The sequence below is a fragment of the Agelaius tricolor genome, unplaced genomic scaffold, assembly GCF_023055355.1.
Source record: "Agelaius tricolor isolate 1412-34295 unplaced genomic scaffold, bAgeTri1.0.p SCAF_1, whole genome shotgun sequence".
Taxonomy (NCBI): domain Eukaryota; kingdom Metazoa; phylum Chordata; class Aves; order Passeriformes; family Icteridae; genus Agelaius; species Agelaius tricolor.
In genome coordinates this window covers 53,323,408-53,346,494 of record NW_027269261.1, presented here as the reverse complement: position 1 = coordinate 53,346,494, position 23,087 = coordinate 53,323,408, and the positions used below count along the sequence as shown (strand labels likewise).

Here is a 23,087-nt window from a genome sequence, read left to right as displayed (position 1 = left end):
AGTACTAGCCACTAGCAGGATGAACACAGGACTAGGTGGAGCTGGGCATGGCACCTGTTGCACTGTGTGTTTTAGGTAACATCTTCATTATGGAAAGATTCATAAAGGAAGACAAAACAATGCTTGTTCTGAAGAGTTTGCCAGCCAAAGAACAGAAGCAACATAAGTAAATGGCAGAATAGGTATAAAGGGTAAACATCTAATGTACTTCCTCCACCCTTGACTATTTGAATTACAGACTCTTTTTTCAGCATAGATATAAGGAATGATTTAATCAATGGGAAGATATTCAGTGAGATTCTCATGCATTTTTCAGTACAGAAGACAGTTATGTCAGAAGTGAATATGAAGGCCAGCATGCTGAAGTAGCTGACATATACCTATTGACTTTCTGCTGAACACTTTGCCTTTCTTCTTTCTACTCCTCCTTTCAACCTCTGCCCTTCCTGCCCCATCCCACCTGCACATCCAACTGATAATCCTTTCTCCTCCTCCTCCTCCTAAAAATCAGGGGGAAGGTTAACTAGCCTAGAACTATTTCTAAGAGGTATCCAAGTCATTCTTGGTCTTTGGGACCAGCTTCAAGAAGTGAGATTGTGACAAGTAAAATTTGGCATATTCAATAAATGGAATTTTCCAAGCTACAATTACAGGTTAGTGTATAAATCAAGTGTTGATACATTATTTTCTAGAACATAATTTCTCTCTAGTTATGGTTCTAATACTGGAGCAACAATGATGGGCTTCCATATGAATCCAACACCTGCTCACTTTCTAAGCAAATACTGTATGAAACCTGAATTAAATACTTACGCTTCAGGATATTTCTTTGCTCCAGCTCTTCAGTTGTGGGCCTCTGGCTAAGCCTCCTGTGAGAACAAAGTAAGCAACTGATTTAAAACCAGATCTAAATGACACATTAGGATTTGTAATACAGCTTAAAAAATGTAATTTCTGGAAGTAATTTCCAGGCAGTTATAACAACTGCTTATGTAACCAGAGTGGCCATTTGTTTTAAAAGATTTAGTGTTGTCATTTGAACACATGAATAACTGATACTTGAACAATATTACAGAATTTGTGCTAGCAAATTTATAGTCCTCACAGGTATAATTTTATTAATAAATCCATATACCTTCTTTGTTCCCAAGCACCATCATTATAATCAGTTGAGCAATTGTTAGATTATTCTCAGGTATTTTGAATGAATTTTGATATTTTTGATATTTTGAAGTCTTACTAAAGTTTTTTAAAAAACCAAAACCAACAAAATCCATAAGCTGTTCATTCCTCATTAATTTGTATGTACAATACAATTGGGAGTTTCACCTGAAACCTAATTTTATTTAGTTACCTAAATATAACAACTGCCATTACAAAAACCCCAAACGGAGATAATAATTTTCTGATTTGTACATGGTTGATGTTGTCTCTGTGTTTACTAAACAAGTCCACTTGTTCACTTGAGGAAAGGAGCAAGAAAAATTTCATCAGTAAAACTTATTTTGCAGGTGTGTTCAAGACAGGTGTCTGTTCATCAACACTCACACAGCTCACTACAGGCTGTCTTTAGCCTTGTGACACTCATCCAGTTGAAATCGCTCTTGGACTTACAGATTTGTCCCAGAGGACTGGCAGGTTTACCACAGGTGACCAGTCCCAGCTGTAGGAAGTCCCAGGTGGGGACCTGACTCAACCCTGACTGAGCTGTGGGAACAGATTTTCCACAGATCTCGATGCTGCCAGGTGCTGACCGCCAGGGCAGGAATTTTTAAGAAGCTGGCATCAAACTTGGATGTGATTTTGGGTATGAGTACAGCCCTGATGTACACAGATCTTGTCTCCTGCCACCAAAGCAGAGCTGTGTGCATTGCTTTTCAGCTCTCCAGCAGAACCCCAAAGCAGCTTTTGCAGTTGCAGCCCCCAAGGGAGGACTGACAAGCAGGATGTGATCACCAGAGCTGGGATTTGTTCAGGAAAGTGATGATAACAACTACACCTCTTTATTGGCAGAAGAAAAATGACCCTTGGGCTCTGCACAGTAGATGTATCACTCTTACAGTTCAGTAATGAAACAGCTGCCTTGGCCAGACACCCAGTTCACAGAGCAACTCAGCTCATCTTCTGGGTGTTGATGCAGGGCTGTGTACTCTGTACTGGAGCAGTACCAACAGGACTACCCTGTATCTGGGAATCTCCAAAAAACACAGGACATCCTCCAAATCTGAACAACATTCCTGAGCCAAACAGAAACAAGGACAGGTCTAGCAAAATACAGGCATGCTGTAGTCTATTCTCAGAGACCACAAAAACCAAAATAAACATGAAGTTTTTTTTTTTTTTAAACCTGTAAAAGGCAAGTGAATTTTTTAATGCAATGTTCTCAAGTCCAGAAGGAGAAAGTAATATCCATGCCACAGCAGTTTAACAGCTTGAGAAAGACGTGTCTCAGCACTGGGTACAGTAAAACACCAAACACTGACCGGCTCAACTTCTTTTGCTGGAATCATGATAATGAAGGACTTGGAGAGCCAGAGGAAGAGGAGAAGAGTCAGAATGGACAACATGCACAGGCATGCTCTGTGGGTCAGGAACTAGTTCTCTGCCTGAGATGAGTATACAAGTGGAAGTTCTGCTAACAAATTTGAGAAAGAACCAGAACCACGGCATTGATTGTTGTGGACTCATTCTTACCCTCTTCCTCTTCTTTCCCTTTTTAACTAAAGTACCCAAAACCCCAAAAGCTCTCTGGTTTTGTTTCTTGCAGAACAAAAAATCTATTATTGACAATTTAAAGTTTTGTGAGAAATAAATCCACCATTTTCCAGACAGTTGTACCACAAAGATCCTGCAGTGCACATTGGGCTGCATTTAAAACATGAACCCGGTGTTCTCAATTCTCTTCCTCCATCTCCACCCAGTGAAACCACATTGACCCTGTGACTGATACCTCACAAGCTTTGTTCCAATCTGATGTCTGATTTCCTGCCTCTCCTCTTCGGATGTACGCTGCAAGATGTTTTTGTCTTCTAACTCTTTCTTAGATGGTCTGTTGCCAAGTTTGATAGCAAGAGTATCCCTACGACGAATTTTACTTGCCAAAGAGCCTGAGGAAAGGAGGAGTAGGGTGGATTTAGTTCATTCATGCTCAGGTTACAGACACAAACTCCCAGTGAGAACTTTAATACCTCCCCAAAGCAACCTTGTTCCCACATGCAGGAGAGGAATTTTAATTAACATCAAAAGAAAAATTTTAGCTCAGTTCATGAAAATAAAAAGCTAAAAGGCTTGGAGGGAATAGCTACCAGCCAAATTGATACAAACATCACTTGTCATCTGTGAAGTGATAGGATAAAAATGACAAATCTACACTAAAATGTCTTTGAAGTCTAATACATTACAGGTCGGCTTATTTATCTACTTAGTATATTTAGCAACCTGCTGCTCATTTTCTTCAGCCTTAAATGGCTTAGTCTCATTCTATCATCATTTCCCTCATTCTTTCAACTTTTTTTTTCAATTACCACTTAGTTCTTTTATAGTGTTTTCCATCTCTAAGTTATTTGTAAACTAAACCAAAAAATACAGCTTAGAAAAGTGCTCTGAGTGCCTGTAAAGTAACCTAGGCAGGAACCCCCAGACACTGCAGCAATCTGTTCTGCATAAAACCGACACTGGAGGGACAAGGGCTTTGCAGCTTGGCCAGCATTAGCTTCAGGCAGCTGTGGAAGGAAGGGCATTTTTCACAGCCTTTATAGTATTTCCCTTGTCTCTTGACATTCTGACCATATGCCTTAGGTTAGCAGATTTTCACTGTGTAAGCAGTTTGGTAAGACCACAGGCTCCCAGCTCACTTTTCATAAGACACTGTGCTACTGTGTGAACACAAGAACTTTTGGTTTCTATCACTTCAGGTTGTAGTCAAACCCAACAAAGAACTATAGGAGACTTCAGCCTCTTGAGCTACCTAGCAGTTCACATTCTCCTGCACCAGTGGCTATGGAAAAAAAGCAAAAAACACGTTCATTTTTACTCATGCCACTTTGGTACACTTGGTGCTCAAACCTTCTTTGTTGAGCACAGTGAAGCACCTCCTCCAAAAGAGCTGTGAGCAAGACTCTGAAACTATGGTTTGATGGTGATTTCATACTGACATAAAGCCACCCCTGAGGAGGTAGACGGAGGGCTGCCCTCCTTCATGCTCCTGACAGCCTGCTGCTGCCACCTTCTTTGCCCAAGCAAAGGAGAAGCCTTTGGGTGAGCTGGATCAGGGAACCACAAATTCTGTTGAAAATCAGCTCAACAACAGCTGCTCCTACAAAAATAAACATGAACTCTACCCTAAGGAAAAAACAGCTGGGAGAAGGGATTAGGCAGAATGGGTGCAGGACAACTCCTTCAGCACCACAGGGCTTCTGCCCAGTTAAGGTGATGATAAGAGTCATGACCCCAGAAATTTCAAAGCTGTAAAACTTAGATGTAATCTACTGTGATCTGCTCTGCCTGCTAAGGTTGCTCCAATGCTTAAAACATGCTGATCAAAGAGGAATAAGTGACTTTCAGACAGTGAAGCTGCTGACTGATGGGCCTCATCTGCCATCCACCACACCTGTAGCTCCCACAAGGAACTCATGGTGTGGGAAAGCCAAATGAATGGCTTGTGATGCCCTAAGGTCTCCACCTTGTCCCACCCTCATGTCCTCCTGAGCCTGTTCCTCCCACCTCTGCTCTCCTCCTTGCAATGATTGATATGCTCTTCTCAGGCTTCTGTGGTTGAGATGACCCTGAAGTATTAGAAAGTCTTTATTTCCCAGCCTCACGACTGAAGAAGTCGAGATTTGTCAGTTCTGCTTTTCAAGGTTGTTTATTTTTTTCTTATCTATTACATTCTTTCTCTGACCTGCTGGGATCTGTCCAGCAGGTTGGATTGTGGCACAGCACCTGCCCTTGGGGTCGTCTTAACATTTTATACTACAATCTACGTGTACTTTATTTACAATTATTTTCCAATACCTATCACCTATGTCAGTCTGTTTCTACTCTAAACCAATCAAAAAGTGTCACCATCCCAGCAGAAGATGGAGGACAAGAAGAAGGAGAAGAAGGACAGCACAACACGTCCAGATTCCTCCATCTTGCTTCTTGAACCCCCATTTGAAAACCCAAAAATTCTGCTTTTTCACCCTGTGACAAATTAACTATTATTCTACTCAAACTCTTGTGGCTTGTAAATCTGCAAACAAAGTTGGTAATTTTTTCCATGGACTAAAATCTAAGGCACAGGTGTTTTTGACTCTGTGCCAAGGTCTCTGAGCCCCTTGCCGGGGTCTTGAATCACCCAGGTCAGCCAGAGGCATGTCCTGGGTCCCGACATGCTCTCACACATGCACAGGCCCCAGCAGGTTTCTGACTGTCAGTGCCTGGAAGGAGCAGGACACTCATTTCTCAGTAGTGACAAAATACTAAATCCCCTAAAAGCACTCCCTGCAGCTATTCCTCTCTCTGCCTCACACTGGCACGGGTCAGACACGCAGCCTGCAGCTCTCTGGGCAGGATGCTTACTTTCAGTACTTGCATTCTCATCATCATCATCATCATCATCATCGTCGTCATCATCTGTGTACAGGATCGGCCCGTCTGAGTCCGAGTCACTGCCATGGCTCTCTCTGCTGCTTTCACTCTCAGGAGGGGCAGCAGCATCAGAAGCCTCCTCCACTAGCTCAGAGAATGCTTGATCTGGAGCCTCCCCTTCCTGGTCTTCTTTGGTAGCCAAGCTGTTTATTCATGAGCAGATAGGGTGACACATCAATGCAACCAGAACAAAACACCAATGAGAAGCAATTGAAAAAGCAAGGATGAAAATAAAAGGTCTGTTAATCAAAGTAATTACTTTCTAAAAAACATACATATATAAGACATTTTTAACATATGCAGATATGTATATGTATCTATGTATGTGTGTTATGAAAAAGGATGCAAACAATCCCAAATGATGTGTTGTAAAGACTGCATTAAGACAAATCTTAATTGGCTTCTATTTTTTGTGGGGTGGGATCGAGAGAGAGAACAGTTCTGGGGGTGAGAGGAGCAAGTTGGAGAGCAGATGGGACTGCAAAGTTTCCTGTTCTGGAAGCTTAACCCTATTTATTGTAGATACAATCTCATTGCAGTTGAGTTAAAAATGTTCATGCTCATTACTAATGAACTTGGGGATCAACAGGAGATTGCCCTTTACCTTGGGAAAATCTTTACGTAAAGGAAGGGTAGAGGAGGGGGAGATGCTGCACTAGAATGTAGAGCTGGCAATAGGTGTACCAGAAAGAATTTAAAAGAAGGTCCCTAGGCTACTGGCATCTAGACTAAACCCTCCTGGATTTATATAAAAGATGCTGATTTTTCTGGCAGGGAAAAGACAAATTAATAAGCCAGTTTCATTTTTCTGCCAATTATTTTGCTTAAAAAATGTAAGTATGACTCTTCTCTTGACCAGTTTTTACAATACCTGAGATTTAGACAAGTTATTAGGCAGTAAAAAAACCAAACACCTACTAACTGAAGTGTAAAGAACCCTCATTTTCAAGTGTTCAAGCAAATTCAGCTATTGAATTGAGAACTTTAGCAGTGAGATATTTAATGACATCTACAGAAAAAAAAAAAAGACATCTACAGAAAAGAACCCCCTTATAATTTGGTATAATTTCTTGTTTGCCTTTATGAGAGATAAATAAAAGTGTCACCAGCTTTGAGCTGAACTGCTGACCCCAGTGCCAGCCACACAATGAAGTAAGAGACAGGTCATGAGCAATGACCTTCTGGGGAAACATGAGGTGCTGCAGGTGAAAGGCTCGAAGGTGCTGGGAAGGAACAAACTGTGCTGGGTGCCACACAAACTGTTCCCAGTCAGCAGAAGCAGCAGAAGAGATCCCCACTGCCTACAGTGCAAACAAATGTGGCTTCCTTGGCTGTGGTCCTATTACTCCCCCAGGACAGCCATACTGTCTCACCTTTCCGTGTGTTCTCCTCCAGCACCTGGAGCGCTGCCTGGGGCTGCACTGCTCAGACTTGGGTCTGTGCCACGCTCGGTCGAGAGCAGAGCCTTTGTGTCCGAGCCAGGTGGCCCTGCCACACAGCTGTCTGACACATCCTGCCCATCTGAGGAGCCAGCAGGCTGGCTAGCTGCAGCAGGAAAAGGAGGTGGAAGTGGAGGTGGAGGAGGGGCAGCGGTGGGAGGAGGGGGCACAACAAGCTTGCTGGACTGGTCCGCGTTGTCCATGTCAAAAATGACTGCGGAAGTTTGCTCAGGCTTGGGTTTTTCTGCCTTCGCTTCCACACTGTCGGCTGTCACACCTGAGGGGGAAGAAGCAGCCCCGTCTGGTGCTGTTCGTGGGGCTGACTGTTTCCCAGGTTTTTTCTTGCCCCTGGGAGTCCCTGATGTGCCAGATTTGCTGGAAGTCTCCTTAGAGGCTTTGGGATGAGATGATGTGGACGAAGGAGATGGTGATGAAGAAGACTTGGAGACTGGTAGTTTTTTTGCATGAGAGGAACCAGCTAAAACAAGAAAATAAAAGGCATTTTACAGTCTTGCAATTATATGATTTTTGCAGTGTATTTTCTGCATGAATTGACTTGTGCTGGTCTTAAAAAAAAAATACACTTGATACTTCTACAATACCTCATGTAAATGCTTGAGATGATTGAATGTTGCAGTTCCAATTTCACCTTTGTGTGGGAGACACTGAAATGATGAATACTTGCCCAAGAACAGCAGAGAGGACCAACGTTACAAATAGGTAGGAGTTTGTTTTGAGTATTCTGAATTTGCCTGTTACACCTGGCCTGGACATCTTCTAAGAAGTCCACTACTTATTCTAAAAATATGTGAAGTGACTTAGCTTAAAAAAAAAAAAAAAAAAAACTCCCTGGCAGAGAAAGCTGCCTGACCTCCTGACCTTTCCTACTACATGAATTGCTGATCTGATCACTGTGAAAACCTTGTGATTTTCCTTATACTTTTCAATGAACATCTGAAGACTGTTACTGAGTATCAGTCAATTTACCTTTCACAATTATTGCAGCTGGTGTCCTCCTAAGTAATGACAAACAGCAGAGGGGCAGCAAAACAAGGTGTGCCTTGTGTCCAGCTGGGTCTGTCCCCAAAAGAGAGGCAGAAACCACTGCTGTCACTGTGCACAAATGACCTTCAGAAGGGAGGAGGCACTGGAGGCCTCCTGTATGTACTGGAGGCCTTCATCTTACCAGTGAGCACCTCAGGCAGTCTTGAAAATGTAGTGAAACAAGGTTTTGACAGTAGCTGTACAAGCTGGCCAAGCTGGCTGTTTAATCCTGTGATGCTCACCATACTGAAGCATATATGTAAAAAGAATCTCACTAAAGATTTCAGCTAGCCCACATTTCCATGTGCATTCCAGCCACATTTCCAATTGCTGTGTCAATGTCATGCTGTGTCATCACCTGAGATGGGAGCTTCAAACTTCTGACTTCCATTTAAAAAGCAACAAAAATGACAACCATCTAATGGGTCAGTCCTTTTCATCAAAATGCATCTGACTCAAATGCTTCTGCTGTAATTCCAAAAATTCATTAAGTTCCAGAGAACAAATGAAAGCATTATAAAGTTAAATAGCAGCCTTCTGGCTAAGCTTATTGAGTAAAACAGAAAGCTGTAATAGAAATCTGCTGAAGGGCCTACTTTACTTATAAGCATTTAAATAAAAACAACTCCCCAGGAGACTGGGAGAGAATCAAAGTGCAGATACTGGCCATAATAAGTCCATGATATAAAAACAGTTCTCACAGTGAGACTGTTCTCAAAGGAGATGGAAGCTAATTCAAAAGACACTTTACTGTTCTCTTCTGTAGCTGTTATGGTTTAAAAACATTTAGGAAGCTGTGAAGCTTTCAGTATATCTGAAAAAATTTATAGCAAGTTCAGGCAAATCTCTGTTCCTCTCTGTGCTCCCAGGTGACTGTAAAGGGCACTGTCCTGAATCAACTGACACTGCACTCATCTTCCCACATCAGGTACAAACCACTCAATTTAAATGCAAAACAAAATGAAGCAGAAAAATGGCACTGGCAGAAGTTCATAATTACAGCAGAAATAGATGATGGTTCTAACCTGCACATTATTTAACAGAAGTCTTACTGAGTAGGTGGATGGTAGAAACAAAAGGCTCTGGTTCTGATCCCCTTCAGAGCAGGCTGGAGGTCAACAGAACCAGTTACATGCTTGCACTTAAAAACTGCAGCATAGTACAAATATATGACCACACAGTTGTGGCTGGGAAAATGTCGAAACATGTTTCCATTGTAAAAATCCTTACATTATTCTCAGAACCTGCAATTAGATACAGAAACTTAAAAGATTTCTCCCACAGAAAACCGCCCTATGCGTCCACACGGGTCAAAAGTGCTATTGCTGCTATTGTTTTTGACTGGGCTGGCTGACAATTTTCTGTCATGCCTCTTTTTCAGTAGAAGATTTGAATTCTGATTAAATGAAAAATTTAATGGCTGTTGTTTGCCTTTTGGCATACATCCATACCTCCATTTAAGTCCCATTCTCCCAGTTCCACTATTTCAGTATGGAAACTTGCTGTGCTGCCCTCAGGAGAGCCACGGCTCATTGTTACTCATATTCCTCTCCTCCTTCATGGGACTTGATCACTGGCTGCATCATGTGTTCATTTTCATGGGGATCTGACAAACCTCTTGTACTGACACTGTTCCAAACCAGCTCTGCTTATTAAGTACCGTCCCACTTTGAATGAACACAATATATTTTTAAATTTGGAAGAAATTACCAGTAGAATAAGGAATAGATGTTGATATATTTTACATCTGTATGGTCTGCAAGCACTGGCTGACATTTCAGCAAGGCTAATAGAAGACAAATCTGGAACCTGAATGTATTTTAGTCTAAAAAGTCAGATACCTGACAGCTTGTTACCAACCACTGTTTTAAACAGTTCTTTATGTGATGGATTGCTTTATTTCTGAAAGGTCTGCTGTTACAAGGCTCCTTCACCTGGGAAGAGCTGAGTTTCCCAGCTGCATGTGAAATACAAGCAGCAAATTCTGGATTTTCAAAATGTTTATTCTTGTAGTCGTCTGATGTAGTAGGGACAGTTAATACCAAGTTAATGGATATTTTATGGCAAAGTTATTATTGTAATTCTAGAAGTCTTACAATGTTTTCAAACAGTCCTCTTCTGCATGCTTCAAATACAAAATGTGCCAAAATGTACAAGCTGTGAAGAGAAATACTTGCAGAGAAAACTGGAGGGACTGGAGGGCTTTGAAAGACAGACAGAGATTGAAAGCACAGGGCTTGTGTAAGTTTGCCAATACATATATGGAGCCCATTCATCACAATACTGCTTGCGTTCAAATTGTGTGGATGTTTTAATTTTGGTCATTGTTTACACTGCAACCATTCAAACTCAAAATTAGTACCTTAAGAGCATCCACCTATAATCTTAAATCTTGCATCACTGCTGAATTCTGATCTAATAGTGTGGTGATAAACACATGCTATGTGCCTGATGAGTGATATTTTCCATTTCCAGTATGTACTTAGAATCACAGCACCTGAGGGAAGCCTGGTCATTTCTAATGGCTGTCATTTTTTTTGGTCAGCTAATCCAACTACTATTGAACAATCTTTTAAGATGCTTCAATGGTTTTATTCTTAACTTCTTTGTGATCTTGTCATATTGTCAAATTAACTGGAACAGTTGATACTTCCAGTAGAAAGTTACAGCAATATCAAATTAATTTTACTCAAGGGTAACTTGTGCTTGGTTTCAGAAGTCAGCTTCTATCCTGCTTATTCTTCAGCTGTTTCTCTGGGTCATTTTTTTGCCAGCTATCACACTTGAACTGGGAATTCAGTGCTGTCTCTGCTGTGCTCGGTGTTGTACATAGGTTCACTCAACAGCGAGGGGGTCTGTGTATTCTCTGGGGTGTTTGTGGCCAGCAGAACCAGAGCCCAGCAGGAAGCTCTCTACAAACACCCATGGCATGCTCCTCAGTAACACTGCTCGGTCCAAAGGCACAAGTCACCAAGCCAAGCAGCCCCATGCACATGCACCCACGGCAGCTGCACTGCTGGGCAGTACTCACCAGCTTCTCGATTTGCACTGGCACCTGTTGGCTTGGGTGGTGGGAGAGGAGGCTGCTTAGCAGGAGCCTTTCCCTTTTTTTTAGCATGAGGTGCTTCATTACCCTTATGGCTGCTGGCGGTGGAAGCGGCAATGGCATTTTTTGGTGGTAGCGGAGCTTTTTTAGGTTTAGGCTTAGGCTTAGGTAGTGGTGGAGCATGTGATGTCGGGATTTCTGGGCAGGGACCAGTGCTCTCTATGGGTAAGAAAGTGAACAGAAGCCAACTGACACAGACATACACCATGTAAATCCAACAGCAAGCTTCACAACAGTGACTACTTCTGCTGCTTGAGCTCTTGGGAATCAGGAGCGACTTCATCTTTTGCCTCTTAAGGCAGTATTACCTCAGAAGAAAGTTACTGTTCACCTCAACCCAGGATCTTCTCATGGAAAATATTTACCTGGAACTCTGTTCAGACTCATCTATTCTAGACCTCCAAGGATCTGCCTTTACATTCAGTATCCCAAATTAAAGTGCTGGCTTAAAACTAAATGAGGGAATGCTATTTACTTCTCTAACAAATCTCCTCAGCTTCTTTTCAAGCCTAGCCACCCTAAGATCAACAGTTTGTAAAAGTCAGATTCATGTGAACCTGAATGTGAACAGGGCCATTCTCCCAGCCACAGGCTTGCATATGGCTATGCAGCGGAAATTTTCCCAGTTTTCCCCTGGAGCAATTCATTCTTCTGAGCTGCATATTGTTTGCTCATAGCAGCTTTATTTTGGGTAACTTCCTCAGAGTATTTTTACTCTTCAGAAACAAATGAAGCTAAATAAGATAGGTTATCATTTGGCATGGAAAGGCTCTCCCCTCCTGCAGGTTCTTTGTTACACAACTGCACTTTCAAGAGCCTAGAGTTCATTAGTCAGCAGGAATTTGGTCTTTATCTAAATTGTGCTTTGCAATAGGAATGGCTCTGCAGAGTGAAAGAGGTAGCACTGAGGACCCAATAGCCACAATCTGCATTTCAGGATTTGGACTTTCTTCAGGCTAGTTCTGCAGATTACATGACTAGTGGTGGAGGGAGTAAAAGTTCCTGAGTGCATTTTTTGGCTTAGTTTCTTCCAAAAAAAAACCACCCTGGTTTGTTTGTAGCCTGCAAACCAAAGAAGGGTAAGTGGGGATGACCAGGAAATTAATTTAAAAAGTGCATACCTAATGCCAGTTGTAATGTTAATGTAGGTGAGCCATTTAAAGTCAATGTATGATTTTGCAACATGATCACTATGGCTGTAAAACTTGGTGCTCCCAGGTGGAAGAGCTGAAGTTCCCAGATGGGAATTTTAGCTATTCAACCAAACCAATTCTATGCCCATTTTGTCTCAAGATAACCTTCCCAAACCTTTCTGAAACTGAATATTATAGAAGAAAGAGCATTCCATCAGAATCATATAGGCTTTGTTTGCATGTTACTGAAAACTTGATTGGGGAAGAAAGGACACAAGCTAATACTGAAAAGACTTTTAACAGTCTCTTCTCTCACTCAAGAGAAAACCATTTCATTTCTTGCATTATGTTCCTATTAGAGCCTCACTCTTAACACACATTAAATGGACATTCTCATCTCTCTTCTTTCCCATGTTAAAGATTCCCAAGAGATAAGCAACACATTTTAATTTTAAGATTAGTAGATGAAAAAACAAATAATGTGCTAGACAACAAAGACATTCTTCCTCTCAGAAACAAAGCCTTTCCAGCCTCTAGCTTAAGGCTTGTTAACATGAACCTAATGCATCACCTGCAGTTATTATTAGCAACATGCACACATGTGTCTTCATGAGCTGAAGGAATTAACCGTCCAGTGTCTTCCTCCTTTATTTCCAGCCTATTATAAACTAATATGCTTTTGCTAAAGCTTTTCTCATAGAAACCTTTTACAACTTTCAAACAGATTTTTTTGAATACAGATTCTTGTACCATCTCTTTGTTTTCCATAGAAAGACTTTGGATGGAGAAAGAAACATCCTTATTTGTTACATTTTGACCTCCTTTTACAGCAAAAGGGTATCCTTGTGAAATTCTACCTACCTTCATTCAAAGTTGAAATGGTGATATAATTCTGAAAAAGCAGGACATTTTAAAATTTGAAGTCCATTAATAATAAACAGGGCAAGAGAAGATATGATTTTGTATTTTGAAGATCCTGAAGGACATGATGATCAGAAATAATATAAGTGTAAACAATTCTTTGCTATATGTATTAACTTTTTTTTACTAAATTACTAAAGATCCATGATGCTAAAATTTTATTTACTATTAAGAAAGAATTAAAAACTTGTTTACTTATATACCATTACTGTGTTTTGTTTCAGTTCATTAGTAGAGAAAATGTTAAAAAAAGAATGATAACTTAGAAAAACTAATACAGCATTCACCACATTCCAAAGTAATACAGTCAATCTACACTAAACTATATAACTGATTAAATAATGTACATCAGAATTTATCTTTTGAATCAGGAAAAAAGATACAAAATAAAATATAAGGCTAAGGTTTTATTTAGTTGCAAATAAACACATCCTAGTGACAACCTATAATTTTCAATTTTTCTGTAGACAAGTAACTAAAAACTATAAATGAAAAGCAAAACCGTAGCAGTTATTCACATCAAAGTTCTTGCTTGCAGACTTACTCTGTGATTAAAAACTGGCAGTTTGTATAGCATTTATTTTAACAGAAATGCCTTGCCATTACTGGAACCCTACCTTTATCTAAGACAGCTCTTGTCATAGTGTTATGTACCTCATTCCAAAGATTGGCAGACTCCTGCACAGCTGCATTCTACTTGCTCAGATAGTTACACCTCTCATCCAATCTTGACTGCCCCTTGATTACAGCAAACCTTCTTCTTACTCACAGCCAGGAGGAAATCTGTGGTGAAGATTATTGTCTTTGACCATATTGTTCCTCCTGGCATCTTATTAGCTTTGTTGCTTTTATCTTTGTAAGCTTCATTGTTTTATCTCACTGTCAGTCTGATTTTGCCCATGGTACAGTTTCCCATTTACTTGAGACAGAGATTTCCAGTTCCTACCTGACCAGTCCATTATATCAGCTTTTGACAGTGACAAGCCAAGTTTGAAGCAGATGCTTTTCATTGCTTTTCCTCTGCTGACCCTCAGGCTTTGTGAATATTCACTGACTGTCCTCCCTTAAGCTCCCCTCTGCGGTGGTGCCAAAGCTGACAATATTTAGGCTGCCATTATTGTGCTTTTTATCCTGGTCTGGTGTCCTCTTGTTTTCCAGTGCCTAATCATAATGTCCTTTCTTTTACTGCAAGTCTATTGGAAAATTCTTGTGGTTTTCTGCATCTATGTAAGATGCTATAATAAATGTCTGGTATATACAGTAACACTGTAGAAATACAAATAACTAATAACTGCAACAGGGGCTTGATCTTGAACAGTGACAGAGATGGTCTGATGTCTGTAAATGGCTACAGATACAATTATGTTGTAATTGTACCTCCCTAACATGATTCTGGTTGAACATGGACCCTTGCTCTTCATGCCTGCTCTTTCTTTTGCCTAAACAAGGAGGCATCTGAATCAGTTCAGACCCATCTATTTGTTCAAACCAATCCCCCAGGTACCTCAGTATCAGCTGCAATACACTCATATTGCTGTTGTTTTTCATAATTTAGACATCTGTTCATCAAGAACTGACCTTTTAACAAAAAGTCTCTGAAACATATCAGATAGGAATATCTTTTATCCACTGCTGCCTTGATGGAAATATCTGCTGTAAAAGCAACTTGCTTATAAATTACATCTTTAACAGGAAAGCAAATGTTAATATCTCATTAAGCATTTGGATTGATGATATGTTTATAATAAATTTTCCAAATGCCAGATTTTCAACAAACCTCACTTTCAGACCAGATTTTCCTGTTTCCAGAAATTGTGATTGGGGCCAGACTCTTAACAAAGCTCTGTTCTGAGGTAAACACCTAAATGATGGTCAGAATTAAAAATTACTCACTATACAACAGATCTTGTGGGGAATTGTCAAATCTGAAAGATTTTCAGAGAGATGCCAGTGTGTCACATGCACTAGAAAATCAGATTACTTATTTTTCAAACTAAAAGTGGGACCTTTTGCAAATTCTGGACCAAATGAACCTATAAAAATGCTGGACATACTTTCAGAGGATAGGTTGTAATACATTGTAATTGTTATACAACAATTTTTTCTTTACTTCTGTGAACTTCTAAGGAACAGCGGGCCAGAGCTTTTCTACCTGAGGATTTTGTCCTACAGCACTGGTATTTTTGTTTGTACAACTTGTGCAGTGTCATGGAGCTACCTCAGAGAAAAGCAGCAGTGCTGCAGCACCAGTGTATGATCTCCATCAAGTGCAAAGCACCCTCCTCCTGGAGGATGAACACAACACATTGGAGAAACACTATGTAAAATGAAAGCTGGAAATAATGTATGTTTGTTGTCTTCTGCAGGATGACTCCCTGCACAATGAAACTCTGTAAGAGTTCTGCAGATCATGAGTTTCCTTTCCAGACTATGCAGAGAACTACATTTTGATTAATCAAAATCCAGGAAGCTGTCAGTCAGGAACATGGGACACAGGACAAGACAAGGTGTCTTTTGTCACTTTTTTGGACTCATTGATTGTGCTGATGCAGGTGGTCAACTCAGACAAATCCTTTCAAAAACTTCAGATTTAACCAGCTCCATTTTTTGTTCCTGCTGTTACTAATAAAATTCTGTTCAAGAAAAGACCCATTCAAATTGTTAGAAAGCTTCCTTTAATTTCTACTCTAACTGTATTTCAAGGCACTGTTTATTCCTTTCTACCTGTGCCAGCATTGTCCTTTAGCCATGCTCTCTCCTGGCTGTTTACCAACTTGCAACATAATGCACTCAGGCTCTCTCGGGCTGGGCTCTGTTTTGCTACCCTGAACCAGGACAGCTGTCTCCCAATGCTGTTTGCACTCTCTCTGCAGTTTTGAATTCATCTTTCTTGAAGATGGATAAGCAGATCTGCACATCTGCAGACTTCTAGATCTTACTGACTCCGTAATTTCAACAACACCAAGTGCAAGAGGCCTTATAACAGAGACAGGGTAGAGGGGGAGGGACAGGTGTGACATGTAACAGGAGAGGGGAGAAAGGGACAGGTGTAACATCTCACCTAAAGCAACCACATTCACGTGTTTTGCATTAGTTTCAAGATAAAAAAGGCTAAAAAAAAAAAAACCCTATCATTCTACATTTTTAATTGCTCAATCTTTGTGTAAGAAGTAAGCTGCTAAAAAAAAGAGAATGCCTAAGACATATTCATCTGATCTGTGAGAATCTTGGAAGGTGGAAGGCATGTGGGCTTCTACATTCTCTTATACTTTCTGTAAAGATATACACAAATGATTGAATAGTTCATTTCTAAAAAAAAGTATTTGGACAATCTTAATTCTGGAGCCACACTAGGATGTGTTTCCTATAAAAGAAAAAAACTGAAACAAATAAACCAACTTTACAAGTCAGGAGCTTTCTTTAGGCACTCAGTTTTTTGGGTGAAAGCTTGTGCCTCTCTCATCACTCTACCAGCATGAGCCAGCCCTGCTGACTTAGTGGACAGGCTCTGGCCAAACACAGCTTTATCTAGAGTAGCTTTCCTTTTAAGAATACTTGGATTCAGCCACATTTACATAGTTCAGGTGATGAATTGAAGATATACTATTCTTAGAAGAACTGGTTTTACCCAGCAAATAGCTCAGCTGGAGTGAGATGCTTAGGGAGTCAGGCAAAAAAGCCCACAGCCTTTTATGTATGCTGCTCATATCAATGATCTACAGAGCTCAGGAGTGCAGGAAGCCAGCTAGGCACACAAGAGGGATGAAAGTCTGCCTAGTTTCTCACAGTGACTGGTTTGCAGGTTTAATCTTCTGAGACAAAGCAGGCTCTTGTCTGAGACCCTGGAAGATGAGGGTTACTACCTTATATTCAAACAGGTTTTGTTCTGCTTTGGGGAAATACAGAAAAGACCTCTGAGAAAAGGAACCTAGAAAATTAGACCTTGAAGAACATTCCTTGGTAGATGAACTAAGGCATTAGAGAGCAGCTATGCATGGTTGTAAGACCAGAGTTTGTGCCTCCAACTTTCTTTTCTTTGGCTACCCATAAGAAGCCTTTTCTTTGCCCATAAGAGAAAATTAAATTTAATGGCAGATTTAAGGAGAGCAGACGAAATATAGAGGAAAGAACCTGTAAACCCAACATACTAAGGCCTGGAACCGTTTCCAGCTCTCATATGAGACTTAACCTCTTGGGGAAAAAATATGCACATGTAGCCCAACAATTCATTTGGAAACAGGACTAAAAACTGTTTCCTTTATTCATGCTTACTTCAGACATGAGGAAACCTGAGAAGATTGATCTCCTGCAAATGTCCCAGGAACATTCCAGAAGCTTATGCCCCGTATCACCCACAGCACCTGTAACAGAGCTCTGGCTTGTTTTTTTATTGCAATGCAATTATTTATCAAAGCAGCACCTAACACACCTGACTGATGGTATGCAAAACAGAACTTCTTACTGTTTTTCCAGGCACTATCTTGCTGATGGTTACTGAGCCTTTCGCTTCTTCAAGCCCGAGCTAACTATGAAATCTGGAACTATCTGCAAGAATCATTAAAAGATTTAGCTTGCTCTGACAAAAATGAGTAAGACCAAAGTTTACAAACTGAACTCAGATACAAATAAGGGATTCCCTTGTGCACCTCTGTTCCAGACATCTTGGGAGGGTTGGAAGGAGAAAAACATCTCTGACACAGTACCCGGAGGCTTTACTATGTGCAGCAGGCATGCTGCATCGCCACACCAGCTCCTGATATCCAGGGAGGCAAACAGTGACAATTTTCACACCTACTCTGCTGATGTGGCTCTTGATCTTGTCCAACACTGCTATAGGGGGCAGGAAGCAGAGATCCCCTTCCTTGGATCCCCTTTGCAATGCTCAGACCCCACCTGGAATGTGGAGCTCTGGGCACGGCTGGGGATCCTGTATCCCTTGCAAGGCTCACAGATAAAATAGTTATAGTTTAGCTCTTTATTTTCTGCAAAAGATGCTACTGACTTTCCTTAGTCAAAACAAAAGAATTCAGAAGTCAACCCAGTGCAAGCGCAACATGAATAAAGGATCTCAGAAAAAGATTTATCTGATTTTTCAATAGCAAGGCTTTATCCATCAATTAGCTGCTTTATGTTAAACTGTCACCTGTTTCTAATCATCCTGCCATAAAGGAGAAATTTTGTTTTAAACACCCTGCTTGTATGACTGTCATCATTACTACAAAGAGTAACAGTTACACTATTAAATTGCCCAAGAGAATTTTTCACCACATATAAAAGGCACCTGTGAGCTGATAGGCAGCAGATGGGTACACAGCTTATGGGACTGCCTGGCAGCAAGGGGAGCAGCTTTCAGGGGCTGTCTTCTTCACTTGCTTCTGCTTTACTCATTTTTATATGCATGGCTGAGTCTATTGCTTGCCTACTGTATTTCCATAACTCATGCTGAAAAAACTTTCCTCCTTTAACTTGTTTTAACTCCTAATATATTCCAGATTCTACAACCTGTTGCTGCTAGCTCTCACCATACTATCACAACGTGCCTGTACCATGTGCTATTTTTAAGCTTCTGGCTGCTGCAGTCATCACATTTTATGAGAAGACCATTTTCAAGACCCAGTTGAACAAGAGGGCAAATAGAGACCACCACCATTTCTTAAGAGCATTTTAAAATAACAAGGCTGAGATGCATTTTTTGGCAAACTTTGATTCATTGGGAGTTGGAAATGCAGCACAACACCGTGCTACTAAGCATCAGGAATTAATCCTGTCTTTGGGTCTTACAAATGTGGCAGGTGCACACATCTTCCTTCAAAATTTACACCTGAGTTCATGACTTTAGAAGCCTCACATTAGCCTCACTGAAGATGAACCTCTTGCAGCTCTTACTCCTGACTGTCAGCTAGTGTTCAATCCACCTATCTCAGTTCTCATGATGGAGGGTTGTGATTTGAAGCACCAGCACATTTTTTGGTCTTAAGAGAAGACAGTGAGCTGAGTATTCCTGCTTCAGCTCTGATTTTGATGCTCTGATGAGATTTCCTAAGTGAGCATTAGCAAACCTCCACTCTGCAGCTGTTGATCCCTTGCTCTACCAGCAGGCGTGGGTGTAATGCAAACCTACTGCATCTGCCATAAAAGAATCCCCCAGGATTAATCTGTCAGGTGAGATTCTGTGGGCCTTACTCTTCCACTGAGTTCAGCAGGCTGGCTCACCTGCTTGCCTAGTGTGCTATAAATAAAGAATAACTGAAGTGTGTTCACCATGACCGTGGGGTGGCTTGTACTGGGTTTACACAGTGTAACACTTTCTCATGCGTGGAATTGATCCTTAACACCTTTTGTGGGGAGAGTATTCTCTGCAATAAATCTACCTCCTTTTGTTTCAGGGGACTCAAGGTGTTAACTCATAGCAGAACTTCATGTTTAGGTGCAAGAGGAAAGTATACTTTCAGGGGTTTGCATCTTCTGGATGCTCATATTGAGATTCAGTGAAACCTAGAATACCAGTTTTGCTAATTTTTTGGTTTTTCTTCTCCTTCCTCCATATAGTCTTAGTTTTCTGAGAGGGACTGGAGTGATAGCTATACTTTCTTTTGTACTGAATCTACTCCTGTACAGCAGTCATTTTTAATTTCTCCCCATAAGGTCAAAACAATATATAGAGTGCAGAGTCTAATAAGATGTTGAAATAGATATTGGACCTCTCCTGCTTCACTGGAGTTCTACATTCTGCAAAGTCAGCTAGAGGGGATTTCAGCATGGTTAGAAATGTGTATTTCTAAAATAATAAACTGTACCTTAGGAAAACTTCCAAGTCCTGACAGTTCCAAAAGGCTGTACTTAGTGATGCACAAAATAATAAGTGGTCTGATCTAACCCCAAAGTTAAAGGGTTAGAACCATTTTAAAGTAGTTTTCCATGGCTTTTATAACTCTTTTCCCCTGACCCAATACACATCTGGTTCTAGTTGGCACCAAAAGAAAGATGTATTTAAATGTCATGACAAAGGCTAATCTTGTATTTCTGCCTTGTTGGGAGACAGGAAGTACTAGAAATCTCATAAGATTCTCCTTGCACATCTATCCACTTTTTAAATAGTCAAGTCATTTACGTAGCTCTGAGAAGAATTCAAATTTTTCTGTTAGCTGAACTGACCCTCTCAACCTCCAGAGGATCATTCATCACTAGGTAGAGTTTAATAGAAGACATTGGAAAGACTGTTCTGTCCTGCCTCCATAGCTTCAGCCAGCCATGAAGGTCTTGATCTTTTGTATCTTTTCTCTTTCTGCTAGGAAAATCCAATAAATGAAATACTAGTTAAGAACACTTTTAGACAGTGGAAAGAAGTGGTGCATTATTCAAGATGGTAGAGAAAGAAAATTGGTTCATATCCTGTGATACCACAATAATCTTTACATTTCCTTTATGAGTCAAACTCAGGTAGATCTGAGTAAAGGTAGCAAAATTAAGATGGACACTGGAACTGCTAAATATTTACCAGTATTTGCTACAATTAATCTATAGAAAACTCTGTAAAGTGCATTTTCCATAAATGGCCTAGTTTCTGTTTGCAGTAGTGACACAGCCCCTTGAATGTTTGTGAAGTGCTGGACTGCAAGTGTTTAAGAGTCCATGAAAACCAATTGGAATGACTTGCTGAACTTACTTTCAAAATTATAGATGGTTTTCAAGTGACTTAAACACTTTTGAACATTCAACCCACGAGCCACTTCTACAATGATGCTGCAAGGTGATGCATATGCACTCGGTGTGCTCTTTCATAAGAGGAAAACCTGACACCAAAGGTTGGCCATGGCTACAAGGAAAGGCCCACAGTGAATTGAGAAACTGAACCTCCCTGCATGCACTGTGATGTTCAGATCATGCTTCTCTTTATTGCCTTACCACATGCACAGGAAAAGGCATGCCTACCAGTGAGGGAATACTGGTGTTTCACAAGTCTTATCTTCTCAGCAGGTTCTGCTGGCATCCTTGTGGCAGGACAGAACTCACAGCATGTATAGGTGCTAGTGGAAGAACACGTTAATATTTAAAGTAGGCAAAAAACAATCTGTGAAGAATACTTTAATTTACCTTTCTGATCTTCTTTTTTTCCTTCTGATGCTGATGCTTTCTCTGATAAAGTGCCATTATTTCCACTGGCTTTGACCACATTTTCTTCCTGTATGGTTTCTTCACCAATGGCTACGGTGTGTCCATTTGAAGTTTCAAAATTTACTGTTACATCACCATCTGAAATGAAAATTAAAGAGTCATTGCCCAGTTTAACTACTTACTTAGCACCTACTTACAACACACAGCATCCCTCTGCTTTCAAGCTTCTGTGGAAGAAAAGCAGAAAGACTTACTGAAATGTGAAACATCAGGCTGTAGATCTGCTCTGGAAAGTAACTCTGTAAAGAAACTCTACAGGCTTTCATGGTCTTTGGGTAGACACCTCTGCAGTTGTAGGCATGGAAGTCCATGCTGGTTTCCTCCTTCATGTCTGCTCATGAGCATCCTGTTCTCTTATCCCTGCAGCTTGGTTTACACAGCAAAGAAATGTGTGCATGGACCACAACAAAGCTGTAACATGTTCCAGCATGTTCCAAAAATGGACAACAGCGGGGCAGAGTTGCAGAACTACTGTGGTGCACTCCCAGCATGTAAATAAGCCAGGAATTTGGACAGAAGTTCTCAGAATGTATGTGCCCATTTACTTCATAAAAATATGCCACAAAGACATCATCCAGTCTTAAGAACCAAGGTGAAGTCTTCCTGTATCACACATCATATCAGAATTAAATTCTGCAAGTCAAATTCTTTCTCAGCTTTGATGATACTTTACTCACTTACCCAGACTAGCTCAGCTTCAGAGTTTTCCTGACTCTGAAAAAAACTTATTTCCCTATTTGTCTCTATATTGCTGAAAAGTGCTATTCTTGCTGGCTTACAGCTTTCTCTGTTCCATGCACTTTAAAATTGCTGCTGCTTTTCTTCTCTGGTAATTTCTTTCTGCAGGATTCTCTTGCTGTCAATCCAAAAAGTAAGCAAATCTACATGGCATCTCCTCTGATTCCTCCCATTGATTCCTCCCTAACTGTGGCAATTCCACTTCTCTTCCTTGCTGTGTGTTATCAGACAGACCTGGATGTTTGGCACATCCCTGGTTTCAACACAATTATGCAGTCTCTGTCCTACCACCTTGGGTGCCCCCACTCAGGTGATTGTTTCATTACCTTCTGCACAGTAACATCAACTTGATTTATAAAAAAATGAGTTCTGCCTCCTAACTTTGTCTAATTTACTACAGCTGACACTTGCACTTACCTTAACTGCAACATTCAGTTTCTTCAGCTTCTCTCTTCCAGGGCTTCTGAAATCCACTCTTTCCACCTCCACATATGACACTGCCACCTCATATTCACGTCTTGCTCCTGCAAACACCTCCTGCCTCCAAGTGGCACTTGCCACTTTCCACTTCATTCTTCTTCGCTGTCACTTCTTCACATTTCTTACCTCTCACTTTTCAAGTCTCCGTGTAATTTCCTTTTTAGCTTTCATCCTCATAGCCATTCCTTCTACCTTCACACTCCTCAACTGTCTTTCCTACCTCTCTATTTTTAGCACCTTCAAACTAACCCCATATTCTTTCAAAATGTCCTTAAAAATTACAATTTTCATCAAACATGAAGCACAATGTGATGAAGATAACGCAGATTGATATGAGAGGAAGAAGAGAAAATTGTTCATACTTATATCCTTTTCTCATTTTGCTCAATCCTTGTAAGGAACTCAAAGTCCCACTCCTTT

At 40.7% G+C, this 23,087-nt stretch overlaps 1 protein-coding gene across 4 annotated transcripts in view; it reads right to left on the bottom strand.

Annotated features, from left to right (window-relative positions):
- PHACTR2 (phosphatase and actin regulator 2) overlaps nt 1-23,087 on the bottom strand; it is a 131,956-nt gene that overhangs the window by 14,160 nt on the left and 94,709 nt on the right. For 3 of the 4 annotated variants that reach the window (XM_071434356.1, XM_071434376.1, XM_071434365.1), the window contains exons 4-9: nt 21,369-21,527; nt 11,146-11,379; nt 7,005-7,548; nt 5,563-5,774; nt 2,951-3,107; nt 814-869 (exon numbers count right to left, since the gene is read on the bottom strand). In XM_071434356.1, coding sequence (XP_071290457.1) covers nt 814-869; nt 2,951-3,107; nt 5,563-5,774; nt 7,005-7,548; nt 11,146-11,379; nt 21,369-21,527 — 1,362 coding nt within the window. The remainder of the gene's footprint in view (nt 1-813; nt 870-2,950; nt 3,108-5,562; nt 5,775-7,004; nt 7,549-11,145; nt 11,380-21,368; nt 21,528-23,087) is intronic. The other variant, XM_071434387.1, reaches the window with a different exon arrangement.